The sequence below is a fragment of the Malaya genurostris genome, chromosome 3 (assembly GCF_030247185.1).
Source record: "Malaya genurostris strain Urasoe2022 chromosome 3, Malgen_1.1, whole genome shotgun sequence".
Lineage (NCBI taxonomy): Eukaryota > Metazoa > Arthropoda > Insecta > Diptera > Culicidae > Malaya > Malaya genurostris.
Genome location: NC_080572.1, coordinates 302,778,316 through 302,803,741, shown reverse-complemented (window position 1 = coordinate 302,803,741; position 25,426 = coordinate 302,778,316). Strand labels below are relative to the sequence as shown.

Below are 25,426 nucleotides of genomic sequence, written 5' to 3'. Positions count from 1 at the left end.
ATTGAAATTATTTGCAAAAAATAAACATATATCGGAATTCCAAGCTTCGCAATGTAAATGCAATTTTCACAACCGGTAGCTCAGCAATACCGTGCCGGTCGTGTAGGGATATCAATTATAACAATAATAATAATAATGTTCCTACTACAAGTATTGGAAATAATGATCAAAAACTGCAAATAGAATCTCACTAACTTTTCTTCAAGATGACAAAATCGATTTTCACAAGCGCACACTGCCCATACTCGCATATCAGTCCGCATATCAGTCGGCATATCGAGAAAAAGACGATTTAAATTTTATTTCAGAATTATTTGATTTATTGTGCTACCTAATGCTAAATAATGGCATTATTACATGAAATATCGGTAATACACCTTTGCTATTCCAATATTGCAACAAATGAAATTATTGAAATTTGCACTGAGTGGGACATGCGGGTACTTTGCATATGGGACAGACATGGGTTAATATTTTTTTCACATTTTACTGAACAAACCCTCAAATTTTATTTCAATTTCTGAAGGTATATTGAGGATAGATTTCATTCCTCAAGCTAACTCAAAACTGACGAAAATCGATATGGGACTGATATGCGAGTATGGGCAGTATAGATTCCACAGAAAAGTCAGTTTCATATGGAATTCCTAAATTTGTTGTGGATACTACTTCCGGTTCCGGAACTACAGGCTAAACATGATTTTGTTAGATTAAACTTTTCTTTTTCTTTTCATTGAACAGTTGTTTCTGCGAATTCCACAGTAACATTTATGATGTTATGAGTAATATGAGAAAGGCATCATTACACCACTAGGTGGATTAAAACAGGTTTTTTTGAAAATCAATTCCTATACCACTTAACAATCGCCCTTTATTTGGGAATAATAAACTGTTCTTACGTTCTTCTAGTGATCTTCAGAAACGGATTCCGAGTTCAGATGAAACCCAGCAGAAGATGACTATGAGACTATAAGATCGTTTATTTGTATCAAGATTTTGTGATAAATTCCATACATTGTTTTCACTTTTGCTTAAAACACGACTTCATTTGTCGAAAGAATCCTTTTTGCACAGCCTACTATTACAGTAGAACTACCTAACACAATTTCCGTTATCCAATCGAGTGTCTCTAATTTTCTATTCAGCACATTCATTCTCACTTTTTCACTTTCTTCTGAATTATCTTTGAGAAAGCCAGAGAAACCGGCCTGTAAACTAGACTTTACTTTAACTTTTTCAGAGTTCGGATTTGAACCTAACGTATTCTAACCTTTCATTTGAACCTGGAGTTTATAAAAATCGCTTCAGCCATCATCTTGACGAACTGATCCGAATGGTTCATTTCAAATTTGGTGTTCACTGTGATTACTTGGTCTTTTTTTATGAGAAAAACAAAAAAAAACAATTCAAAGTAAATATACCGAGATTACTCATTAATTTGTGTTATCAATATTATCGAATTGTTACTGAAATACGAATTTGATATTTAAAGAAGCTAGTAGTAATTTGTTTTATTAAATTTTAACAGTTGTGACTGTATTCGAAACATAATAGGTTCAAAGTACGTACTAAAAAAATTATCGAATTGCTCGGCGTGTTTTTTGTCAAATCAACAAAAAACTCAACCAATTATGGCGTGAATCTGGCTCAGATAGTTAAAACAGCTTTTCAAGACTGCAACAATTGCATTATTCAAGTTAAAAACTTTCAGGCAAACAGCAATGCATGTCACTAAAAAATCTTTTTCAAACTGTGAATTATTGCGTCATAAAAAAGAATTGTCATACGCTGTGATAGTGGAACGAACCTCTACTGATCAACTCTGTTTGCATAACGATTTTTGGCACGAGAAAGGTTTCAATTCTTGCATAATTTTTTTTGTTCGGCTTCGGAAACCTGTTTCATAAGAATCAACATTTTCATCCATCACCCGGTCAATATCGAATTTCAGTTTTTCGAACCCAACCTTTCGAGTGTCCTCCTTATAGAACCCAATTACCGAACGAACCGTTCCTCGCTCGGTCGCGGCTGTTCGATAAGCGGGGATAACGAAGCGTGGTGACCATCGAATTCTTAGGCTCCTTCGATTGCCGATAGTTTTGAACTTACGATCATGGCAAGCAAAGCAAGTGCAATACCGGCCTACTACCACTGCCACAAGAGTGGTTTTTAATCTAAAACTGTTCGTTCCGTGTCGGTCAGTGATCAGTTCGTGTTGAGACTCGGAAGGTGTCGTATCGAAAGGGTTGATTATCGGTCGAATAGTGCGAATAGTGTTTATTACTGCGCCGTTACAGCGAAACTAAAGTGTTTAATTGTTTTAATTGTGGTGAGACTGTACGCTTGGATGCCTTTGAGCTGACAGCGTCCATCAAGGATCACTTTGGATGGGAGCTGTGGCAGCCGATTAAGCCGTTGATTTGGATCATGTAAGTAATAGGACGAATTGCGACCACTGCCTTTTCGAAACGTGTGTTGTCACCGAAGCAAATGCCAGCTAAGGCTTGAAAGAGTGATGGCATACAGTTTATGTTTTTTCTAGTTAAACATCACTTCAACGAGATTGGTATCAAGGAAGTTGATGTGGTAAGATGATCTTGATAGTAGTAGCGTAGTAAAATGTCGTTGCTTTCAATTTCATCGCAACGCACGGCGGTAAAATTAAAATGACCGAAAGCTTCTGGTAAAGTAAGTAAGTAAGACCAAAGAACTTCGAGATTATAAATCCCCATTCGCGTTCGTGTGAACCTTCATTTGCATTCCTGTTTGGTTTGGTGAAAAGAAAATCCCCCTTTTAAACCAGATTTCGTGAAAGATACGAATGCTGCTGATGACAAAATGGAACCTACTTTTTAGTGTTGCAACATTGATTGCAACTTGTGCGAGGGTTTGAAGGTGCTGCACTTACTGCAGTCACATTCGCTCCGGTTTTCACCACGTAGTGTGATTTAGCTAAAGTGAGGTGCGGTGATTTTCTGGTTCTCCATCGACCAAATGGACGACACTCCTTCGCATTACATTCCTTCTGTCACTTTATGTTTGTTGCGGTTTTCCCACTCGCTGTAAAATGAATAATGCGGCAAAAGCGAAAGGAAGATGTTGGCAGCTTCTGCAGTGGTTCTCGGATGCAATTTCAACTGTTGATAAATGGCTAAACGGAGCAGACAGATGGATTTAATTGCCTTTCTCCTGGTCCGGGATGAATTATCGACCAGGAACACTGTTTACCGGCTATTATGCATTAATTATGCTCTACAGTGGGCTCTTTCTAATAAGCTCGAGTACACTTCATGCCTTTTGTTTTTAGAACTGACTATTGTTGGTCGAATAAAGAGATGTTTTGCTTCATTTTATATTGCATTCAATTATTACGATTGGTCTTTGAATCTTTGGATGCGAAATTTAAGAAAAAAACACTTGTGTTTTTTCTAATTATTTACATTATTGCTGCTTTTGAAATAGATTGTGGTTTCGGTCATGCTTGCAATATTATTAATACAGAAGGAGAATCTATCATTAAAAACAAAATACAAACTGCCTATGAAAAATCGTTAATTGGTTGCTCTAAATTAAATACAAGCCAATTGTCGTATGTTCGAGCCCCTTCCTGGACTGATTCTCAGTGTCAGTAGGATCGTAGTACTAGCCATGTAATAATTCTGTACTCTATCAATCGGCTGCGAAATCTGTTGAAACAGAAAGGTCAAATTCCACGAAAGGAAGACTTTGCTTTTTGACATCATTACATAAATATTCGGAAGATTCCGTTTTCCTTACCATGGAGATGTTCTACCAATCAGTGGCTACTCTGATGTATGTAGAAAAAACGTTACTGAAAGCAGTCCTATTAAAATGCAATGAACACAGCCTGCTGTGATCCATCCGGTCGATTACAACTTTAAAGTTGTCTAGTGCGACAAAGATAATTTTTGTCGTATCAAAACACGCTCAACAGGTTTTTGATATATAAAAACATCTGATATTGTGCTTACTGATTTATGCACAAGAAGTCTTCTACTTCTGATGCCCGTTTTCTTTTGCAATTGAACTGAAAAACTGCTAAATTTCTGGCCTCCTAATTTGTGACAAACGGATTGCGATGAGTTTGAATTGTAGAATTTCTTTCTGAAGCTTAAATACAATTATATTATCACTTACACTGAGGTCTCTTTTTACGCAGGGGATGCGTACCGCGTAAAAAACCAGCGCAAAAAATCGCGTAACTTCGGAAGTCCGCGTAAAAAAACGCACAACTAAAGATTTTTTTATGTCAAATATCTTAGAAATGCATGAAACGTCCGGATCTGGGATTTTTTTTAAATCAACTGGGAATAATTTTGAGACTTCCGAGATCGTATACTTTTTTTGATACTAAATGTCTTAGAAAAGCATGAAACATTGAGATATTGTGTAATCTTAAAAAAAAATTCGATATCTCCGAAACCAGCAGTGACAGCCATTTGATCTTGGAACTTGATCAATAGCCTAACAGTAGCTTTCAAACAAGCCTAAGTTATCTAAAATCGGGTTAATCATTTCTGAGCCAACTAAGTCTTAAAAACCGGTTTGAATCCACCTAGTGGTATATCGATGCCTTTCTCATATCAATCATACTATCATAAATAATACTGTGGTATTCTTCAACATAACTTTCTTCGATTCTTGAAAAAATAATCGTAATCGTTTTGTTTGGCCGTCTACTGAAAATGACTACCGATTGGAGTAGTTTAAATATTGATTTAGATTTTTTTTTACGATTTTTGTTTCGCCTCTTTAAGTAATAGTATCAAAATTTAAACACATTTCACCCTATAATTCCGGAACTGGAAGTCGGATCCGGATAAAATTCAGGAATTCCGTATGGGACCACAAGACCTTTTATTTGAATGTAAGTTTGTGAAAATCGGTCGAACCATAGCTGAGAAAAGTGAGTGAGATCCATATGGGAAAATATGACCACTATTTCCGGTGCCTCCGGATTCGGGAATCGGGTACCGTAATCAGTTTTTTTGCCGTCCAGAGACAATGACTATCGAATGGAGAAGTTTCGAAGCCAGATTAGAAATTTCGCCCATATAAGTGATGGTTTAAATTTTTTAACACACTTTATCCTATTATTCCGTTCTCGGAAGTTATATCTAGATGAATTCAGATGATTTGTATAGAATCATCAGACAATTTATTTAAATCTAAGTTTGTAATAATCGGTCACGCCATCCTTGAGAAAAATCAGTACGCAAGTTTTTATTTTTTGTTCATTTTATCCCATAACTCCGGAATCGGAAGTCTCATCTAAACAAAATTCAAGAATTTGGATGAGATCATAAGATCTTTCATTTGGATACAAGCTTTTAAAAATCGGTTTAGCCATTTCTGAGAATTGGTGCACACTTATTACAATTTTTTGTGCATTTTACCCCATGTTTCCGGAGCCGGAAGTTGGATGCTAATAATATGCAGAAACTTTGTATGGGACCATAAGACCTTTAATTTGAATCTCAGTTTGTGAAAATCGGTTCTGCCATCTCCGAGAAAAGTTAATGCAAAAACCTGTTTTAATTCACCTAGTGGTGTAATGATGTCTTTCTCATTTCAATCATACTATCATATATAGTACTGTGCCATTCTTCAAATTAATCGGTTTATTTGAACGTCTACTGATAAAAACTATCAATTGGAGAAGATTTGAGGTCGATTTAGAAAACTTTTTGCGGTTTTTCGCTCTTTTCAGTGATGGTATAAAATTTTTAACGCACTTTACCCTATATTTCCGGATCCGGAAGTCGGATCCGGATGAAATTCAGAAATTACGTATGGGACATCAGGAACTTTCATTTGAACCTAAGTTTGTGAAAATCGGTCGCGCCATCTATGAGAAAAGTTAGAATACATATTTTCATTTTTTTGCACATTTTACCCCATAACTCCGGAACCGGAAGTCGGATGAAAATATTATTCAGGAATTTTGTATGGGACCAAGAGACTTTTCATTCCAATCTAAGATTATGAAAACCGGTTTTTACTGAATGAAATTTATTTACATATTCCTCAAAGTCCCATCATGAACGAATAAGCGAAATCATCTTTTAATATTGGAAATTAATGTTATTTTTTTAAGTTTCACACTCGACACACCAGAGCACCCAAAACCTGTTCAGACTGACTTATTCGTTCTCCTTTTTCACATTCGCATTCCATTGATAGTAAAATTTCATCACGATTTAAGTTCGCAATGAGATATAAACTGATGAAAAACGATAGCATTGCTGACGAATCGCTACTTGAATGAAATGGCTACAAGGGACGCGAACGAAGTGCGCCCACCACCACTGCAAAGAAATCTATCGTTGAGTAGATCGGACAAACGATTCAGCGATTACATTCAGCTAGCGGCGCCTCGGAGGCTTTGTAACACTGAGTCATCTTGAGCAAATCAATTATCTAGAAGATATAAAACAAATATAATTTAAGATGTTTTCTGAGTATGGTGCTGATCCAATTTAAAACTATTGTTATTTTCATCACTGCAACGTTCGGCCATGTTGCGGATCCAGTAGAATACTACTTTTGAATAAAAGTGTTTGGAAAATTATACCTCACCCGCCTTATAGTCCGAAATTGACACCATCCTATTTTCACTTGTTTCGTTTGATGTAGAATGTTCTGACGTTTTACTTCAGCCGAGGATGTCGAATACTTGTTTCTTTTTTCTTGGACTCGAAGGACGTGGCTATTCATCAAAAATAGCTACCAAAAAGACGGGACTCAAACCCGTAGCCATTTCATATCCGGAAATCGTTTTGTTAACTAAACTACTCTGCATGTCAAATACACGAACAAAACAGCCTAATAGAACGGAAGAACCGATTATGTTCAGCTATGCTCGGGCGCCACCCCATTCAATTATAGTCATATCTCACATGCAAGGTAGTTTAATCGAGCAACCTGCTTTCACTAGCGGCTAAAGCCGTAACCGTAACCGACAAAAAGCGTTCTATTTTAACGTGCTCAATTTTCTCAGAGATTGCTGAACCGATTTTAACAAACTTGGGCTCGTTTGAAAGCTACTGTCGGGCCATTGATCAAGTTCGAAAATCAAATGGTTGTGACTTTTGGTTCCAGATATATGATTGTATAAGTGACGTAACCGACAACTTCTATTTTTGTTAAGTTCTAGTGCTCAAAAGTTTAAGCACCTCGAAAAAAGCCTTCATGCAAAATTTGAGCTAAATCGGACATGCGTAAGGGGTGCTGCCCGGTGGTAAAGGTTTGACAATTTTCGATAACAACCCATAGGAACAATTGTAACAACTTAAGGAACTAAAATTGGTACGTTTCACAATTGCTACAAAACGGTTATTTTTCACTCGTTTTTGTAAAAATGTAAATATCATTCATATTACTGCTTGTAAAACCAACTCCTGAAGGGATTAAGTTCCACTTCGGTTTTTTTAACTGACTGTACAACTGTGTTCATTTGAGCAGTTTTACTTCCTGTTTTCACTTAACAAATATTACTACTCTGAAACATATTAGAAACAAGAAACTTGTTGCACATCATTCAAGCAAAGTGTGCTTTTTCAATCGCACAACCGTTGAGAGAAGAGTTACGAAATACAGTACAAGAACAATGTTTGCTATTTGCAAAGTCATACAAGAGAATGTGCAGTAGTTATTCCGTGATTTGACGATTTATACCACAACGAAGTACTAACGAACGATAATTCAATCGATGCAATGAACGATTTGGAAACATTTTCGTTAATTTTTGAGTCGGTTTTGATTTATTCAGACAAAATAAGACATTCTGCTAGACAAATCAAATGCAAAATGCAAATGTCTTAGGATGTACCAAAAATGTACCATCAATGTCAAGCTTTACTCTCATTTAGTTGGCATCCCTGTTCGTAAAACACATTCGCACTATCTGTCACAAGAATTGGGGGCAACGGTGCATAATGCAACGTTCTACAACCACCTCCCACACCGACTCGAGTTGTTGCCAGTCTGTGGTTTGTTAAACTACATCCCATTGAAACATTGAAACTTGTTTGGTTTGGCTCGACCTTGTGTTAGTTTTTTTTTCTATTGCCAACTCGTAGACGCCGGTTCATGCTCATATCATTTCTTAACACGATTCTGCACCGATGCGTATAAAAATGTACCGGCAAATAATTGACGTCTGGAAGTTACGTTTCTCACGTGCTACAAAATATGCACGATCTTGAATGAAGAGCATTGGCTCGCCAGTTCAACACCGGCTGAACCGGTTAGGAATGGTTTCTGGCCGCTGACATGGACGACCTGATTCGTTCAGACAATTACTACTGGTGGTGTCTATGTCCGTGGTTTTGACACGCCACAGCCACTGCTTCCTCCGAGAATCCAGAACGAAATAAAATGTGAAACTCACGGAGAACAATGGCCTACTTTTCTTTTGTTTTCTGTCTAAAAAGCATCCTGTGGTACGACTGCTGCTGGTTAGAATGAATAGTACTTCGCATCTGTCGAGTCGTTTGATGCCTTTTGTTGTCATGTTGGGGAGAAAACTGAAGCAAAATAGCAAGGAAATTTCAACAGATTTCTATCGGTTAAACGGATAAATTTTTGTTCTGCTTATTTCTTCCAACGGAAATCATTGCTGCTATGGCCACTCTGTTGATAAGGAAATGTATTTACTACTGCTACTAACGAATGCTCTTGAACATAATAAGATACTCTTCCAACTAGAATTGGTATGCCATTTTGGCTGATATTTTTCGGTCGATCTGTATTTGAAATTCGATTGAGAAACTTGTGCAAAAGAAATCTTTATGCGGTGTCCTATACCATTTCGATAGCAGCCGTGCTCTACCGTTTCGATAGCAAAAGAACGATTAATGATAAGTGTTAGAGGCTAACGATAAAATTTACCGCACGGAAATTTGTCAAGTGGCTTTGGCTTTTTGCCAGTTCGAGTAGAGTCTCCTTCAATGCCGGATTGCACAATACCTTCACAATACGTTCTACGATAGTGCGAGGGAGCGAATACTAATCAATCAATTCATGACAAAATTTTGCATTTTTCTGTAGCAAATCTTCTGCGTTTGCATGCTTAGTAGGCCTTGATCGATGACTTAGAGCATAGGTCAGTTGTCATGTGTTTGAACCTCGTATCAGTTGAATCGTGGCCCTGGCCACACGGATCAAAATATTATGTACATTTGCATAATTTACATTTACATTTCCATGAAATCGACTATAAAATTATTTTACAGTTCTTTATTATTCAGTATTCTTTAACAACAAAATTTAGCGTTGATTCACAAATTCAATCTTGTTTGTTGAAAAATGAATATTTTCTAACTCGCTTTTTTCCAATTATTTGAATACGAAAAAATTGATCGTATTTTTAAACTCTTCGTAGTTATTATACACGAATAAGGAACCGGAATTACACTGGAATTTTGAATCTTTGCGGAATAAATATACTTTCCTACCGGATCCCTGAAAACTTCGTAGTGCAAAAATATTAGATTATATGTAAATAAATCAAAACTACTCTAAAATCAATTTTAATGGTTATTAAACAAAGACAGTGGTTCCCAACCTTTTTCTATAGTAGACCATAAGTTAGGAATAGCTGCTTTGAGATGAAGGATTTTTTTTCTATTTTTCCAAATAAAAAAATTGAAATTCTCGACATAAACTCCTAATGATTGTCCTTGAGCTTTATGGACGGTAACAGAAAAGCTAAACGGATGAGAAATTGACGTTTTATTTTAAATGACATATCAGTGAGTATCATTGGAATGCGTGAAATAAAAACTTGTCACCTTTGAATTTGCCAGTCAAAATCGTTCCCTCGTTAACATTTGTCAGTAATCTTTTAACTTTGAACTTTTTTTCTGCATTTGCTTCCGTACTTTTTGTACTTATTGCTGTACTTTCTGAACCAGTTCCTGTACTTTCTGCTTTTGCTTTTGACCTTCGTACCGTTCAAAACTTATTTTTAGATGGAAATTATTTCGAGCACTTACAAAATCAGAATAATAAAATAACGTCGGACAATTTAAGAATTAAATCGTCTGCCTAGTGATTTGTGACTGAGAAAGCCGTTAACACGTATAAAAACTTATCTTCCAGTCATTACAAATGATATATGTAGAAGTCGGTTTCCGAAGAACGTTATGATTGATCGTGATCAGTAAAGTAGAATGGTAAAAATTGTTTTGTTACGCACAGGCGAGCAGTCTTGTTTTTCATATCCTGTTAAAATGAATCAACAACCTTTTTTAATTCGATCTCAGCAATTTTTCAAAATGGGTACCATGTAGACTTTGCATTAGGTCTTAGAATTGCCCAAGCAAAGGTCGAAACTGTTTGTGAGCAAATCAACTAATCGTTTCAAAATGGTGAAAACTGTTAGTTCCCAACCCGAATATAAAGCGATAGCAAACTAATGTCAGAATTATGGTTCATTTTACTATCATTGCTTATTTAGGCATTATTTTAATATTGAAATGGGAAATCGTTTTACTATTATTCCGCAATTTATAGATAATATAACTTAAGTAGGTATAAGAATTATTTAATAAATTGTTGTACAATTTTAACAACTTCCAGAGAAGTTTAGGAAATTTTTAGTAAAGAAACACTCGAATTTTGTATGGTATTCATTAAAATGTTGGATTATAAAATGTACAAACTTAGTGAAATTGTTATTCATCATTTTATTTTATTGTGTCATTCATTCTATGCATCAACCGAAGAAATATATTTTTCGAAACCGTCAATCGTATTCCCTCAAAGGTAATTCAAATACTTTAGAAGTTTAGTCGCTTTTTTCTACATTTCAATGTTGCTGCTATTGTTTTGGTGTTGGAAATACGTCAATTAGATATTACTCTGCGTATGCGGGTGACAGTTTTAGGTATTCTGTTTAGCTATTTTTGCTCTTAACTCAACCCCACGAATATCACTTTAAGCTCTTTCGCTCTTGAAAGACAATGGCATAATAAGGTAAACTGAGGTCTCTTTTTACGCGGGGGATACGTACTGCGTAAAAAAACCGCGCGTAAAGCACATTCGCGTTAAAAAATCGCGTAACTTCGGAAATTCGCGTAAAAGATACGCAAAACTACACAGCTCGAAAAAATCTTGTGACTTTACATCTTATAAAATTCACATATGTGGAGTGTATTTTACACAAATTTATATTCAAGACCAAGATGTAAAATTATGTGATTTGAAAGTTACACATGGCTTGAAATCGAATGAAATAAAAAATAAAAGATCACTACCAACAGCGCGGTTTCAACCGACAAACATTAGATCACAAAGTACGTCAGTTAGTCGACTGAGCCACAGAAGCACATATCTGCTTGATGAATATTTGATACATATAAATCCGTACATTTGACAAGTTAAGTTTTATGAATTACATCGTTCGTAGAATTATGTCACGTATAAAATTCATAATTTTTTTCTATGTAAAGAAAATATAGCTATCGAACAAGTCATAGATTGTTAAAATTCGTCCATTTTTTACGGAGATATCGACATTCTTATGTTAGCGACTTTTCCCCCTATTCCAGTAGAAGGAGTTTTGAGCGCTGTATGACAAAGCAATGCTTAGGAGCAACGTAAAACACGATTTTTTATATTGTTACATACAATTGTTTCTAAGTGCCAAACAGACTGTGTACAGCATCATTTTTCATGACATTTTGCCTCGGACCGATTTTAGCACGGTTCGCTTTTGGCAACATAATCGTTCGAATATGACATATGTAAACCAGATGATGGCAGCATTTTCGATTTGAAAGCAATTCCATAATTATATTGATTCAAACTTCTTACAGCAATAAATACCGGAAGAACATAGTACTCATATACCATTCGAATCAGTTCGCCGAGATCAGCAAATGCGTGTGTGACAAATAATTTCACTCAATTTTTTACCTTTTTTTTCGAAGATGACTCAACCGTTTTCTACAAACTCAGATTCATATGAAAAGTCGTATGCTACTAAACAAGGTTCCTGAATTTTGTTTGGATCCAATCTATGGATCCGGAACTACAGGATGATATTTGAAACGAAATCAAAATTGTGTAACTCATTCTTCTCGTAGATGGCTGAACCGATCTAAGATTCAAATGAAATCTAAGAATCATCTAAGATTCAAATGAAAATTTTTAAGATTCTATAAAACATTTTGTTTTTTAGTCAGATTCAACTTCCGGTTTCGGAGATACAGGGTGATTAGTATAAAAATGTCTATTTCACATAAATTAATCAGGTTTGTCTGGTTAGCGGATTTGGATAGTCGATAATTAAATAAACTTATTTCAGTTTTAGTGGTATTCAGTTTTCACTCGATTTCGGATTAAATTCGCACTACGGTTTCTCAAAGATCTACACTGATTTTCAAACATTTTGAAACAAATGTAAACTATACAGCTCCTGAGGTGAATTTATCTGACTTCGGCTACACCGATTTTCGAATTCCGGTTCCAGTATCGAATCGTTTCTCAAAGCTCAATCGTTTTCTCAAAAAAGGTCAAATAGAATTTCAAAAACAGAAATTCAAATTAAAGAATTTATGGTCCCATACAAAATCAATGAATTTTATCCAATTCTGACTTCCGATTGTGGAATTACAGGGTGAGGAGTTTTTTAAAATTCGGACCAATAGTTAAAAGATGACAGTTGGACTCAAAACTATTTATTCGTCATATTAATTTAAGGCCATACAAATCGTTCCGGGTTATGCTGGTTCCTAAAGACCGGTTCTGGATGTACCGTAAATAACCGTAAACTCTAAAGTGGATCTTACTTCGACATATCATGCAATGTTCAATCGATTATTACACGTTTAGATTCAAATTCGATCCGATTTGCAGTTTGCAGGATAATGAGTGATTAAAATCTGAAATCTCGGCTTGAAACAACGGTCATTAAAATAATGTCATGAGACCTAAAACACCGAAGAATATTCATGCAAAAAAACACATGCGGATTGATAAAAAAAGGTATCATCTCACTGCTAGGTGGATTAAGCACGTTTTTGATGGCAAATATCATAGAAATGCATGAAACGGTCAGATCTGGTGTAGAAAAATAATTTTTTTTTTAATTCCAAATTTTCTAAGTGTTGTCTGGCCTTTGTGAAATTTAGCCTTTCTGTTTCAACAGACTTCGAAGACTTTGGTTTTTGAGTTAACGGAGACATTTTGACTTTGTCACCTGCACACCTTAATCCTGTTGTTTCTGAATTAAATTTCAGCGCGTTGTGACTGCAATAATTACTTTGCACCGTGAAAATAGCAATCTTAAGAAAACAACGAATCATAAAATATTGTGCTCTAGTTAATCACTTTCTTTTCTTACAGTGGTTCTATAACTTGACTTGACGTCATCGTACACAATTTATATACCGGGAAATGGACACCTGTACGCTGTTCATTTGGCGCCAATACTTAATTCAACTTGTAGTTCGAAATAAAGAAACACATGGATCAAGTAAGCTCAGCAAAATTTCCACACAAAACAGCTTGTTGAGCGTCAAGATTATTAATAATTAATAATCTAGTATTCATATTTTGCTCTGCAGTATTTCACTTCTTAATACGCGCCAAATAACTATCGAAGATCAAATATTCCGATTCCATACAAAACAATTTTCTAGATTTTCTCAACTTTCTCGATGGATTTTCCTTATGTCATATAATTTTGAGCAAAACAAAAAAATGGAGAGACTAAAACTGCACTTTGAAACGTATGGAAACTATTATCTTAATACCTTTCAAATATTAAAATAAAACACTTTTGAAAGTCTTCCTCTGTTAAACGAAACCCCGCACATTTCAGGACGGTTTCCTGAAAATTTTTATTAAGTCACAATTCCAAGATTCATATTCAGATCGATTTATACATAATTCAGCATAGTTTTTGCCTTTCCCATATAGAAAGGTTATGCAATCACTGTTACTTAGGAAAGCCGTTTTTGCAAACATAACGAACGTGATAAAAACGTGAGATCGTATCAAACATTTAAGTAGTACCGAAGAACGATTAAGTGCCACCCGTTTAAAAATTCGAGCTTGTGAATTTCAGTATATCATTGTTCCAGCATTTCGAGTTAACAATATTAAATGGAGATCCAACCAAAGATAAACCCAACATTTTTCAATGAATCGTATGGGACATTGTAATCTTGAGTTTATCTTTGATCCAACCATATGCCATTTTTCAAACCGATTTGACGAGGACGATTTTGATTATCTGTACGAGTCCTAGAAGATAATATACCATTTTTTGTATCTTGAATGTGAAACATGTTGAGTAGCACTTCCGTTTGAAGCTAAATCAGAGTCTTATCCAAAACCAACCAAAAAATGGCAAACATGAGAGTTTTGAAACCATATTAAGTGATTTTTTCCACCCTTGGAGCGATTCTCCTCTTTTCTAGAATGCAAAGCGCATAAAGTGTTGAGTACAGTTAGAGCAAACCCAGGTTTCTCGGATGATGATGTAGCCGTAAAATACCACTCTAAGAAATGAAGCCTCCGCAGAATCCACCTACGCAAAGACAATCATTCTGGTTGCTCCAGCAAGCAATCAAAACAAGAGGAAGCAGCCATAACACGAGCTCGTAATTTGTTTAGAATACCTACTGTTTGTTGAGGATAGTGTTTGCCTAGTAAAAAAGGATTTTGAGTAGCTTTCCGGGATGAGGTTTTATGTGGTCACAGCTCGAGCAAATATTCTCGACAGATATAAAATACTTTTTATGGTCATTTTTATGGAAAAGTTCGCTAAAAGTGTTTTATTTGGCAAGAGTTTTGTAGCTGTAAAAAAGAGAAGTTTCAGTTACAAATGTTTCTATTAACCAGAAGCTACAAGAAAAGTGTCTGATAAAAATAAGTTCTTCCATTCATCCAAACACACAAAGAAAAGTTTTAGTTAAATATTGTTAGTTGCCATTACAGTTAAGAGACACTTCAGTAGTACTGTGAACCAAAGCCGGAATAAATCTATTGTCATTATTCCCTGAAAATGTAGTAAAAACTTTTACTTTGACAACTCAACTGTTTCAAACTAATCACAGGTAAAGACGGTTTTATGCGAATGAATCGAAAAGGTGATTCAAGTAGAACTAAAAAATGTCAAAAATAGTGGTGATATAAATTATGTAAAGAACCAAAACAAACAATTTCTTGCACATTCTTCGATTCAGTTAACATTGCTTTACCCAGTAACAGCACTTCGTTTTCGCATTTGCAAGTTAGTGAGCTTCTGGCTCCAAGCAGACGGCATTACAGTCCATAACTCGCAAAGCCAGTATCATAAATCTTACCTTTTTAATACTTTCCTATCAGCCTTCAATAAGATAGTGACCGGGGAACATGAACGACGGTTCCATTACATCAATCTTATAATCTACGAACCATGCAGTTACTTCTTCGCTGCTGTGATTCGGATAATCGTCTTGCTCGAACATCTCCATCAATCAGGAGGAATTTAGTAACAGCATAAGGCTGTTTGTACTTTGATGTGTGATATATTGATTCGATATCATTGCACCATCGTTCACGCTTTAAGTTAAACCACAGATAACAGATGTACAGACTCGAACATAATTTCTCAAAAACCTGTGTAAATTTTAAATTGGCTATACGTTCCATTACGTTTCAGAACAAATACAAAGTTCTTCTTCGATTTGAACATTTCTCAAACGATTTCCCTATGTGCAAAAGACAACGCAAATACTCGCAACGCTGAATGAGCAAATTTTACACACAGCTCATATACGAACAAGGATATCTGTTATCTGAGGCTAAACCGAATCAGATTCTAGGGCAGATCACTTCAAAACGGAAAATTGGATCCGTATTTCATTTTGGTTTTAAAGTAACTCAGATTCTATGTCTATTTTGTTGGTGTGTTGACTATATCTTTTTCGATCCTATGTAAATGTTGCAAAGTCCCTTGTTTACAGTTTATTTTGAAATTGACGGAAAGCCGATTATATGTTTGCTTATCAACTTCTCAGCATCCACCGTTTTCAAATGGAACAATTCCCGGAATGATTACACCGAAATCTCCATTTACGAACCAAACGGGGATTCATAAAAAGAGGTAGATCGTGAAAAAAAATTTACGTTATTTGGAATTTAGTTCGTGAAAAAAATTTACTTTGTATGGAATTCACTTCGTAAAAAAAGTTTTGCGTAATGAATGTGGAAACCGGCCATCATTTGGCTATTTTCGGAACAGATGTGAAGAGTAAGTGCAAGAAAATAATGTTTGAGCTCGTTTCAAAATCCAAGATGGCGGCTTCCTGTTTATTGATATTGCTTAACAATCTTTACAATATGGATATTTTTGGAGCGGGATTGAAGCCATTCAGAATAAACTTCGGTTCACTCTTTGTAGTCTCCTTTGGAGGAAAGCGTTATAAATTTATCGATTTGCAATTTTATCCGTTCGCCCAAATGTCTCATAGGCCGTTTGCGTAACCGATTTTCTTACAATCTAGAGTTGATTATCCTAACTTGTTAAAAAACTGAATTTAGACATTCACTCTCATTAAATTCAACCTCATCCATTCCTGAAAATTCAATCAGCATTGTCTGATAACGGCTTTTTAATTTGTATCGTCTATTTATTCATTGTTCTCAATTATTTTTAAACAGCCTTTCTAGTTCTTAAGTGATAGGTTCAGTTATATGAGCTGTCGTCATCAGTTATAGCTATCGTAATTCGTAGACATGAAGAGATTTGTTGCCTGATGATGAGCGAGACTATGAAATTTTCACTTCACTGGGTTTCTCCCAGTTCAATAAGAAATAAAAAAAAATTAATTAAATAAAATGAGCAACACATGTCACGATTTATGTACTTAACATTATACCTAACTATGTGAATATTCAAAACCTCAGATTTCAGATGTTGATAGTCATCCTAATACTCCAGCAGCTTACTAGCGCCTTGTAGTAAAACAGTTTTCAGTTTGTCTATCCTTCACCAACTTATTGAAACACTGATAACATCACTTTCGTAAACAAGTCTGATTTTTAGTTAAATTTAGTTTAGTTTAGATTTTTAATGGTTATTGAATTGCACACTAGGGTTACCAATGAAAGAAATTTTAACTACTGTTTACACTATTTGTTCAGCTTTGAACTCCGCAACATTCTTTCCGAAAACACGGACATTCTATCTCATCAAATTGTTAAGATATAATAGAATCAATTTTCTTTGGCAAAATTGTGATCCCACTAGCGCCACTGGGTGGATGAGTTCCTAACTAATATAATTTTCATTATGTAGACCACTACATTTCGAACATTTTTATAGGAGACAAAGTCGCTCTAAACCTTTTAGTTTTCGCACTAGAGCATAATTTCGATAACGAAAGATGTACCATAGCATACACACTAATTCCATCTGATGGAGTGATTCCGAAATATACTTTTAACTTGCTAATAAAGTTTAAGTCTCTCGAAGGTTGTTTGAAGATTCCAGATGCTAAAATACTCGCAATATTTCAGGTTCAAACTGTATTTTGAATTGTAAACATATGAATTATTTCATGCTCTTTTCAAAGCGCCCCTGATGGAGCAGCTCTCAACTAATTGTCTGACAAATTACACTGAATTGTTGGTTCAAGTATCTACAACAAGTTCGTATATCTCTATCTGTCGACCGAAGCGAGATAACCACAATCATCACAGCCCCAATCACTCGAAATCCCATATGCTCTGGGTCCCGTTTATCGCGGATTTGCTTTTCACGCCCCCCTTGAACCGCGTTATACGAGACCCCTCTGTAGATGTCAGAAAACGATGTTTGAGTTGGTTCTGCATTTCAAGATGGCGATTTTCGCTTTCTTGATATTCCTTGAAAACCATTACAGAACAGGTATGTTTGAAACGGATTTGAATCCATGTAATATCCAACCCATACGATAGAATAATGTGATTAAACTTCTCATCAAAATAATAAAATGTATGCTGGCAACCCGGTACAGTTTGCTCATATACGAGAGTATACAAGAGAAATACGTTGCGCAAAGGGAATTGAGCGAGCCACGTGGTCGATTTAAAACTCAACACGCGACCCTCTGTCCTCAGACCTTAACGCAGTTTCCACCCTAACAGCTGTCAAACCGTTTTATTTCAGGCCTACTTATTTAAATATTCCTTTTCTATCAATCACAATTTTCGTTCACTCCTAATTATGTTTAGCTTGGAATTGGCAGCTCAAATTTCATTATACAGTAAGAAACTAGTATCATGGAAAAATCAATTCTAATTTTCCTATTTTTTCTAATTTTATATTTACATAATTATCACTTTAAACTAATTTTTCGTCGGTGCTGAAACAATATCAAATTAACGTTTCTTTGGATCTTGATTGATATCATCAATTATTTTTCTGCATGAAAATAAGAAGTTTCGAACAAACAGAGCATGTGGGTAGAAAGCTGAGTTTAGCTGAGAACGGTCTATCATCAACTGCCCGGAATGCAATAAATAGGCGTCACTTATTCAGGGGAATTGCATTATTAGTTGGAGTAGTGAATGAATGAATGAATATGTAGTAAAAAAACGCAGTTCAAGTAGTTTTAGAATTACATTAAAAAGAGTCGGCAGGGATTGGACATTCCTTTGAAAATATATTAATTATGTTATTTTGCTTTTGAGTAAATGAACGAAAAGAATTCTATCAAATATTAACTGCAAAATGAAATGAATTTTCATTAAATGAGGAACTGTGAAATTTCTATAAAAGATACAGTCTCCAATTAGGTATAAAAGTTCACGTCATCGAACTTCACGTTGCGATCGAGCAACCTTAATTTGAAAATTGCTGTCTGTATTCATTTTCTTCGACAGCTAGCAAATTCCAATTGAACTCGGACGACTGCCCCGGTCAACGATGGTTTAGATGAGAAATTTCTAATTACAGTGAAAGTTAATTAGTTGATGGTTGGCTAGCATCTCAGCACAATGAAAATTTGTTCATCCGTCCAGAATTGGCGAATCAGACGAGCATCCGTACCGTTACTTGAACTGACCGGAAAGGCAGTGCAGAATAAAAAGAATCACGCTGGAATAGTTTTTTTTATTTTCTTCATTTTGCAGCTGGCATTTTGGCACTTTCTATATATATATTATAAAAGTTAAAAAAAAGATGTTCGTTCTTTTTATAACATTTTTCAGCAAAAGTCGGATAAACATGATGGGGCTAGTGCTCCTTCAAATTACACCGTGTTGTATTGGTTCAGAGAGTTTCGTGGTGTTCGAAACTCCACTACCAATGAAGCCCGCAGCGGCTGACCTTCCGATGCCGTTACAAAGGGCGATATCAAAACTAAATAAAAACTAAATGGAAAGCGAAGGTTAGGAAATACCTGTTTAGTGCCGCTCAGCCGTAGTGAGGACTGAAATGACGAACGCGAGTAAACTTCGGAAGCATGTTTGGTTATGCTGATGTAGACTCGATTGGACTTTTAGTGTCAGTTGGTTACTATTAATGAAATTTGGATCCATTATTATACGCCAGAGAACAGAATGATTATCGATAATGGACTAAAGTCGACACGAGTGTTTCTCCGCGGACCAAAGAGGCTAAATGGAACGGATAGGTCTTGAAGTTGATTCCCTGTAATGTCATGATATAATTTTCGTGGACTACATTTGAACGGCTGAGAGCAAAAATCGGATAAGTGCAACTTAGTTTGGAAAACCCGTTTAAGTACATTTTGGTTTTGGTACCTCGTTTGTTACCGATTTGTGCAGAAGTGCACATGACTGTTTTGATTATTTTACGTTTCGCATTCATAAAATAAAATGCATAAAACGTCGAGATTTAGTGTCATCTCGAAAATTTTTTTTTGAAAATATCGACTTTCTGAGACTTAGTAAAAATATCAAAATTTTCAATTTCACAATTTTTTCTGTTTTTGTACTGCGAGGCAGCTCCGTCAAACATAAATAAAACCTAAACATAAATTATAATGTTTAATGTTATAAATAAATATCCAAGTATCTCAAGAACAGCTACTTTTAGAAGAAAGGATATCATGAACAAATTCATTGCCTTTAACCTGTAGAATAATATTCTACTGTTTAAATGATTATCTTTCAACGAGAACTTGAAATTTCGAATATATCTGTGAATCGTTTTAGCTGTAACTTCTTCATTTTTCAAAAGGCATGGATGAGATAGCCATCAAGCTGTAGGTTTTAATAACAGCTTTAAAATAAAAATTATCAAAAAAAATTTAAACCATGCTTTTTTTTTATTTAACTTTTTCGGATTATTTTGTAATTATTGAGAAAAAATATCACAATTTTTTTTCAGTGTATATTATTTTAGAGTGCCCAATCGATTCCCTACAACTTCTTTTTGAACGCCATTTTTGTACAATCAACGGTTTCCGAGTTACAACGATTTGAAAAAGGCAATTTTTGTGAAATGCAAAAATACATACGCCCTTTTTAAAAATCAGTCGTTAGTTGGATTGACCTCTCAATCGGTTCAAAGCTTATGGTTTGCCATTCTGAAGTCATGTGCAAAGTTTCATCCAAATCGGAGAAGGTCGATTCTGATCTTGTCACTTTTTCGTCTACTCATTCCTGGAATTGCTCAAGATCGAAAATTTTCAAACCTTAACCGCCGGGCAGCACCCCTTACGTATGTCCGATTTAGCTCAAATTTTGCATGAGGACATTTTTCGAGGTGCTTAAACTTTTGAGCACTAGCGCTTTACAGAAGTACAGGTGATCCCAAAATATTGGCACCCTTATATGTATAAGAGCGGTAAAAATCAATCGTGTTTTGTCGGTTACGTCACTTATACCATCATATCTCTGGAACCAAATGTCACAGCCGTTTGATCTTTGAACTTGATCATTGGCCCGACAGTAGCTTTCAAACGAGCATAAGTTTGTTCAAATCGGTTCAGCCATCTCTGAGAAAATTGAGCGCGTATAAATATCTTCGAAAAGTGCACACACACACACACACACACACACACACACACACACACACACACACACACACACACACACACACACACACACACACACACACACACACACACACACAAACAGACATTTTCCGATCTCGTCGAACTGAGTCGAATGGTATATAACACTATGGGTCTCCGAGGCTCCGTTCAAAATTCGGGTTTTCCAGCAATTCTAATACCTTTCTATAGAGAAAGACAAAAATCTTGTTCCACTGAAAGCTGCACCATTTTTGTTTCTTGAATTTTTTAAAACATAACTTTATAGAGAATTCAATTAAAAAAGTATTTAAAAAACTGTTATTTTCAGAAGCACCCTAACTTAGGATATGTAAATCATTCTAATATAAAAACGGTTAGAGATACAGATCTTATATTTTCTACACAGTTTCTTACAATTAATTATTCTGAATTCCAATGATAAAAGCGTAACGAATTGTTTCCTGCTAATTTTTCTTCTTGAATCACTGTGCAATGTGAGAACGACAAAAACACGTTTTGACAGGAGCGAATTATGGATTTCGTGATCTATGCGTACGTCTACTACGATCGACCTTCGGTCAGTTTGCTGTACTTGTCGAATCGAATTTCAAATTGGTGAACAGTTTTCCAGTGTTTCTTCTTTCTAATTTATATTGTGAGCATCACAAACGACCATCGAATAAACGTGGAGATCCAATAATTATCCTGAAACACGGATTGAATAATGACGCCATCGAAACGAATTTTTGCTTCGCAAAAGTAATCCATGGTTTTCACAACAAACTTTGCCGTAATTACTACTCCTTTGACATGATTAGGGCTATGCTAAAATTCGCTGATGGTATGCCGCGTAATCGACAAAGAGATGTAGTGCTTCGGCGAGATGAATACAGCTTCAATTGCCTTATTTTCCACCATCACTATATAGCAAGCAAATAGATAGAAACAAAACTTTTTTCATTACAAGCAATTTTCACATTTCTATAACCACCACAAAGCCTTCGTAAAGCGGACTGAACACGTCATAAAATGCCTAAACTGTATGAGTCTCGGAATGGTTTGTCTATTCTCTATTCACCAGATTAACCGGTGTTCGGGAATGTGATTCTATCGCGAAAATTTGATTCTTACTATTCGTATTTTGTGTATCACAGTAGGCTTTGTGTCGACGTTGTTGTGTGAAACGCGCAGATTTTTTCATGCATACATTTCCGAACCCATTTCGCACCAGAAGGCACTTTGGTGCCAATTACAGCTACATCACATTACCATAATACTCTTTAGATCAGAATGCTTTATGCCAACATCTCTCAAAGTCGGAAAGTGATCTGTTGCTCTCCGGATATGTAACTACAATCGTTTGATGAATAAAATGCAAATATGTACAGAGGCAAAAAAATATTAGATGTCATTAGTCGAACAGAAACACTATCCTTCCGTATTTATGAATTATTTCAACACAAATAATATATTGTTCTCATTTGAATTCCAGATTCATGATGAAAAACGATAGATCACAGCCAGCGTGGGAGTTGCTGTTGCTGATAGCAACCGTGGTTTCAATATTCGCACCCGTCAGTGGATATTCCCCGTTTATGCAAGTTCGCCATGGCACTGTTGCGCGGTCGGTTGAGGAAGCCAACTCGACAGCGGCTCCCGTTTTGGCCAACCCTTACATCGCTCCGTTGGTCGCGTTGAAAAATAAGGGAAGCAAAGATGAGTTCGCTACCAGTCAAGGCAAGGACGTATTTGAGGTTGTCTACCAGTGGAAAATCATTGACTTTTTGTACCCCAATTTACAATCCAGAAATAATGCAATTCGTACTCGGTGAGTTAGGACATTTCCATTCACTACATTGCTATGATAATTTGACAATATTTTCACAGTGAATTCATCCCGGAAAACAATCTTCCTCTGGGGGTGGATCGTTTCCGGAACCGCATATTCATTACAACACCTCGTTGGAATCCCGGAGTGCCAGCCACTCTGTCCTACCTGCCTTTACCGGTGCAAGACCCCAGCGTGCCACTGATTCCATATCCGGACTGGAGCTTCCACACTAAGCCGAAAAATCCTGATTGTAGTAAGCTGATGTCGGTCTACCGGATCTTTGTCGATGAATGTGATCGTCTTTGGGTACTGGATGCCGGAGTTATCGATACTCTTACCAATCTGCAGCAAATATGTCCTCCGAAGCTACTAGCCTTCAATCTCCACACCGACGAACTCTTATTCACTTACGTTCTACCACCGGAACAGGTCAAGCAGGATTCGCTGCATACTAATGTGGTGGTAGATATCCGGGATGGTCAGTGCGAGGACGCCTTTGCCTACGTAGCCGACGTCTGGCGCTATGGAATCACGGTTTTCAGTCTACGTGAGTTCAAAAGTTGGAGGACCACCAACTACTTATACAATCCCAGCCCTTCTGCCAGTGACTACAACTATCTGGACTTGAATTTCCAATGGTCTGACGGAGTGTTTGGAATGACGCTTTCGCCGGTCCAAAACGACGGGGAACGAATGCTATTCTACCATCCGATGTCAAGTTTCAATGAGTTCCAAGTTGCAACCTCGGTACTTCAAAACGAAACGATCTGGCAAAACTTTGGGCTAGCTAAGGCATTCCAACCGATCGGCAGCAGAGGCAAAACCGGCCAGTCTTCGACTTCCGGACTTGCTCGAAACAATGTCCAGTTCTTCACGTTGGTGCAGCAGAGCGGAGTGGGCTGTTGGGATCTGACAAAACCGTACAATCGCAACAATCTCGGTGTGATCGAGAAGAATCTGGACAAGCTGACCTTCCCGAACGATCTGAAGGTGGATCGCGAACCAAAACAGTTTGTCTGGGTGATCAGCAACAAGCTGCCGGTGTTCCTGTACTCAAAACTGGACTACAGTGAGATCAACTTCCGGGTGTTGAGTGCGGATGTACAGTCCGCTGTGTTGAACACGGTTTGCGACCCGAGAAATCCGGCCAATCTCGCCCACAAACAGGAGCCGGAATGTGAGTTTTAGGAATACGGGACGTGCGCGATGTGATATTGACTTCATGTTGTAGGGTAGTTTTCTTTTTAGCCGTGTATGTGTGTGACTTTCATATTTTGATAATGTTATTGATTATGATAATTGTGATCGCTGTAAGGTTATATGGTTCAGATGAATAAATTTAATGTTATTTGTAACAAATTTGCAAGTATTTTTTTAATTAGCAGCAAATAATTGAATGGATTCAGTGAAATCTTCGAGTATGGGAATTGACGGAATTTTATTTCATTATCGCATGAACACATTCTTCTAAATTGAACATGTTGCTAGTTTTTCAGCGATGGACATCACATTATTTCTTGGATGGAAAAGTTGGGATTCCGCTTGTAACAGTTTTCGATATTTTTACGAAATCCGGCTTTCGATACCTTCCCAATCTAGACTTACTGGCTGTCGACGAATGATCTTCGAATACTTTTATCACATTAGTAACAGTAAAATTGGCCACATTCATCAATTTCATCTTCCTTGACGAGCGAGTAGTATGGGTTTTCACGATGCACAAGCTAGACTTTTAAAGGGCTCTACATTTCACAACCGAGAAATAAATAACAAAAGCAAACAGTAAGGACGATGATTATTGAGGGCAGCTTAGTTTACTCAACAAATATGTACTCTAATTTCAGGGGCTGGGGTCCACTAGGAGATTGATAGTACCTATTATCTTTCTCCGGACAGGACCAGCCTGGGTGCCGTGTGGAATCCGGAGGGTTCCTGCTTCCTTGTCGTAATAAGCAACAATTGCAGGAGTTTCATTTTCCCTTCCTTTATTAGATTTTTTTTATGTTTCACATCTGATTACTAAATTATCTCTTCATTCAATAAAGAGTTTTGTTCAAAAATATTTTTTCATCATTTTACGACAATATGATCTCTCCTCTATTTCCATGTAGCCACCTGTAGTGAACTCCTCTTTAGTGATTTTCCTGGCCAATGTTGTTTTCGTCTGGAAATCACTTGCTGAAAATTTTCGAATTTCTAATTTTTTCCCAATACTGGTCAAAACATTTAACATTTTTAAACTGAATGCAAAAACTATCAGAAAACCTAATACTTAACGTACTCCATCAGAAGGAAATCGTTGACGTGAAATGTATTTCTCATATCAAGTTCCTGAAGAAGGTACAGTCTTCTATGGCTGACAATCAACGAGATAGCAATTCCCAACCCAAGCCTGTATTCGTTTTCGAATATGAATGAGGTCTTTTGGCCGGCAAAACATTATTGGCGTAAAAGCTGAAAGAATATTGACAAAAATCTTTCAATTGATCATGGCCTACTGCCGCATGGCTGCCTAGCAGGATGTCGCAGCATTTTTGTAAGCGACATAGAATTGAAGGAATAATTGTTTCATTGGAATTCACTTTGGCAT

At 36.4% G+C, this 25,426-nt stretch overlaps 2 protein-coding genes across 5 annotated transcripts in view; one reads left to right on the top strand and one right to left on the bottom strand.

Annotated features, from left to right (window-relative positions):
* Positions 1–25,426, bottom strand: part of LOC131435117 (opsin, ultraviolet-sensitive) — a 316,741-nt gene that overhangs the window by 168,249 nt on the left and 123,066 nt on the right. The gene's annotated exons all lie outside the window — the stretch shown is intronic.
* On the top strand, positions 1,778–24,195 carry LOC131435116 (protein yellow-like). Its single transcript, XM_058602660.1, has 3 exons — positions 1,778–2,429; positions 22,498–22,833; positions 22,893–24,195. Exons 2-3 carry the CDS (start codon positions 22,502–22,504, stop codon positions 24,022–24,024), a joined length of 1,464 nt encoding a protein of 487 aa, XP_058458643.1. The 5' UTR covers positions 1,778–2,429; positions 22,498–22,501; the 3' UTR covers positions 24,025–24,195.

What these genes read in the sequence shown, in the direction of transcription:
- LOC131435116 (XM_058602660.1), top strand. Translation starts at nt 22,502, where the DNA reads ATGATGAAAAACGATAGATCACAGCCAGCGTGGGAGTTGCTGTTGCTG. An exon ending in AATAATGCAATTCGTACTCG is followed by an intron (nt 22,834 to 22,892) that starts GTGAGTTAGGAC and finishes ATATTTTCACAG; the next exon opens with TGAATTCATCCCGGAAAACA.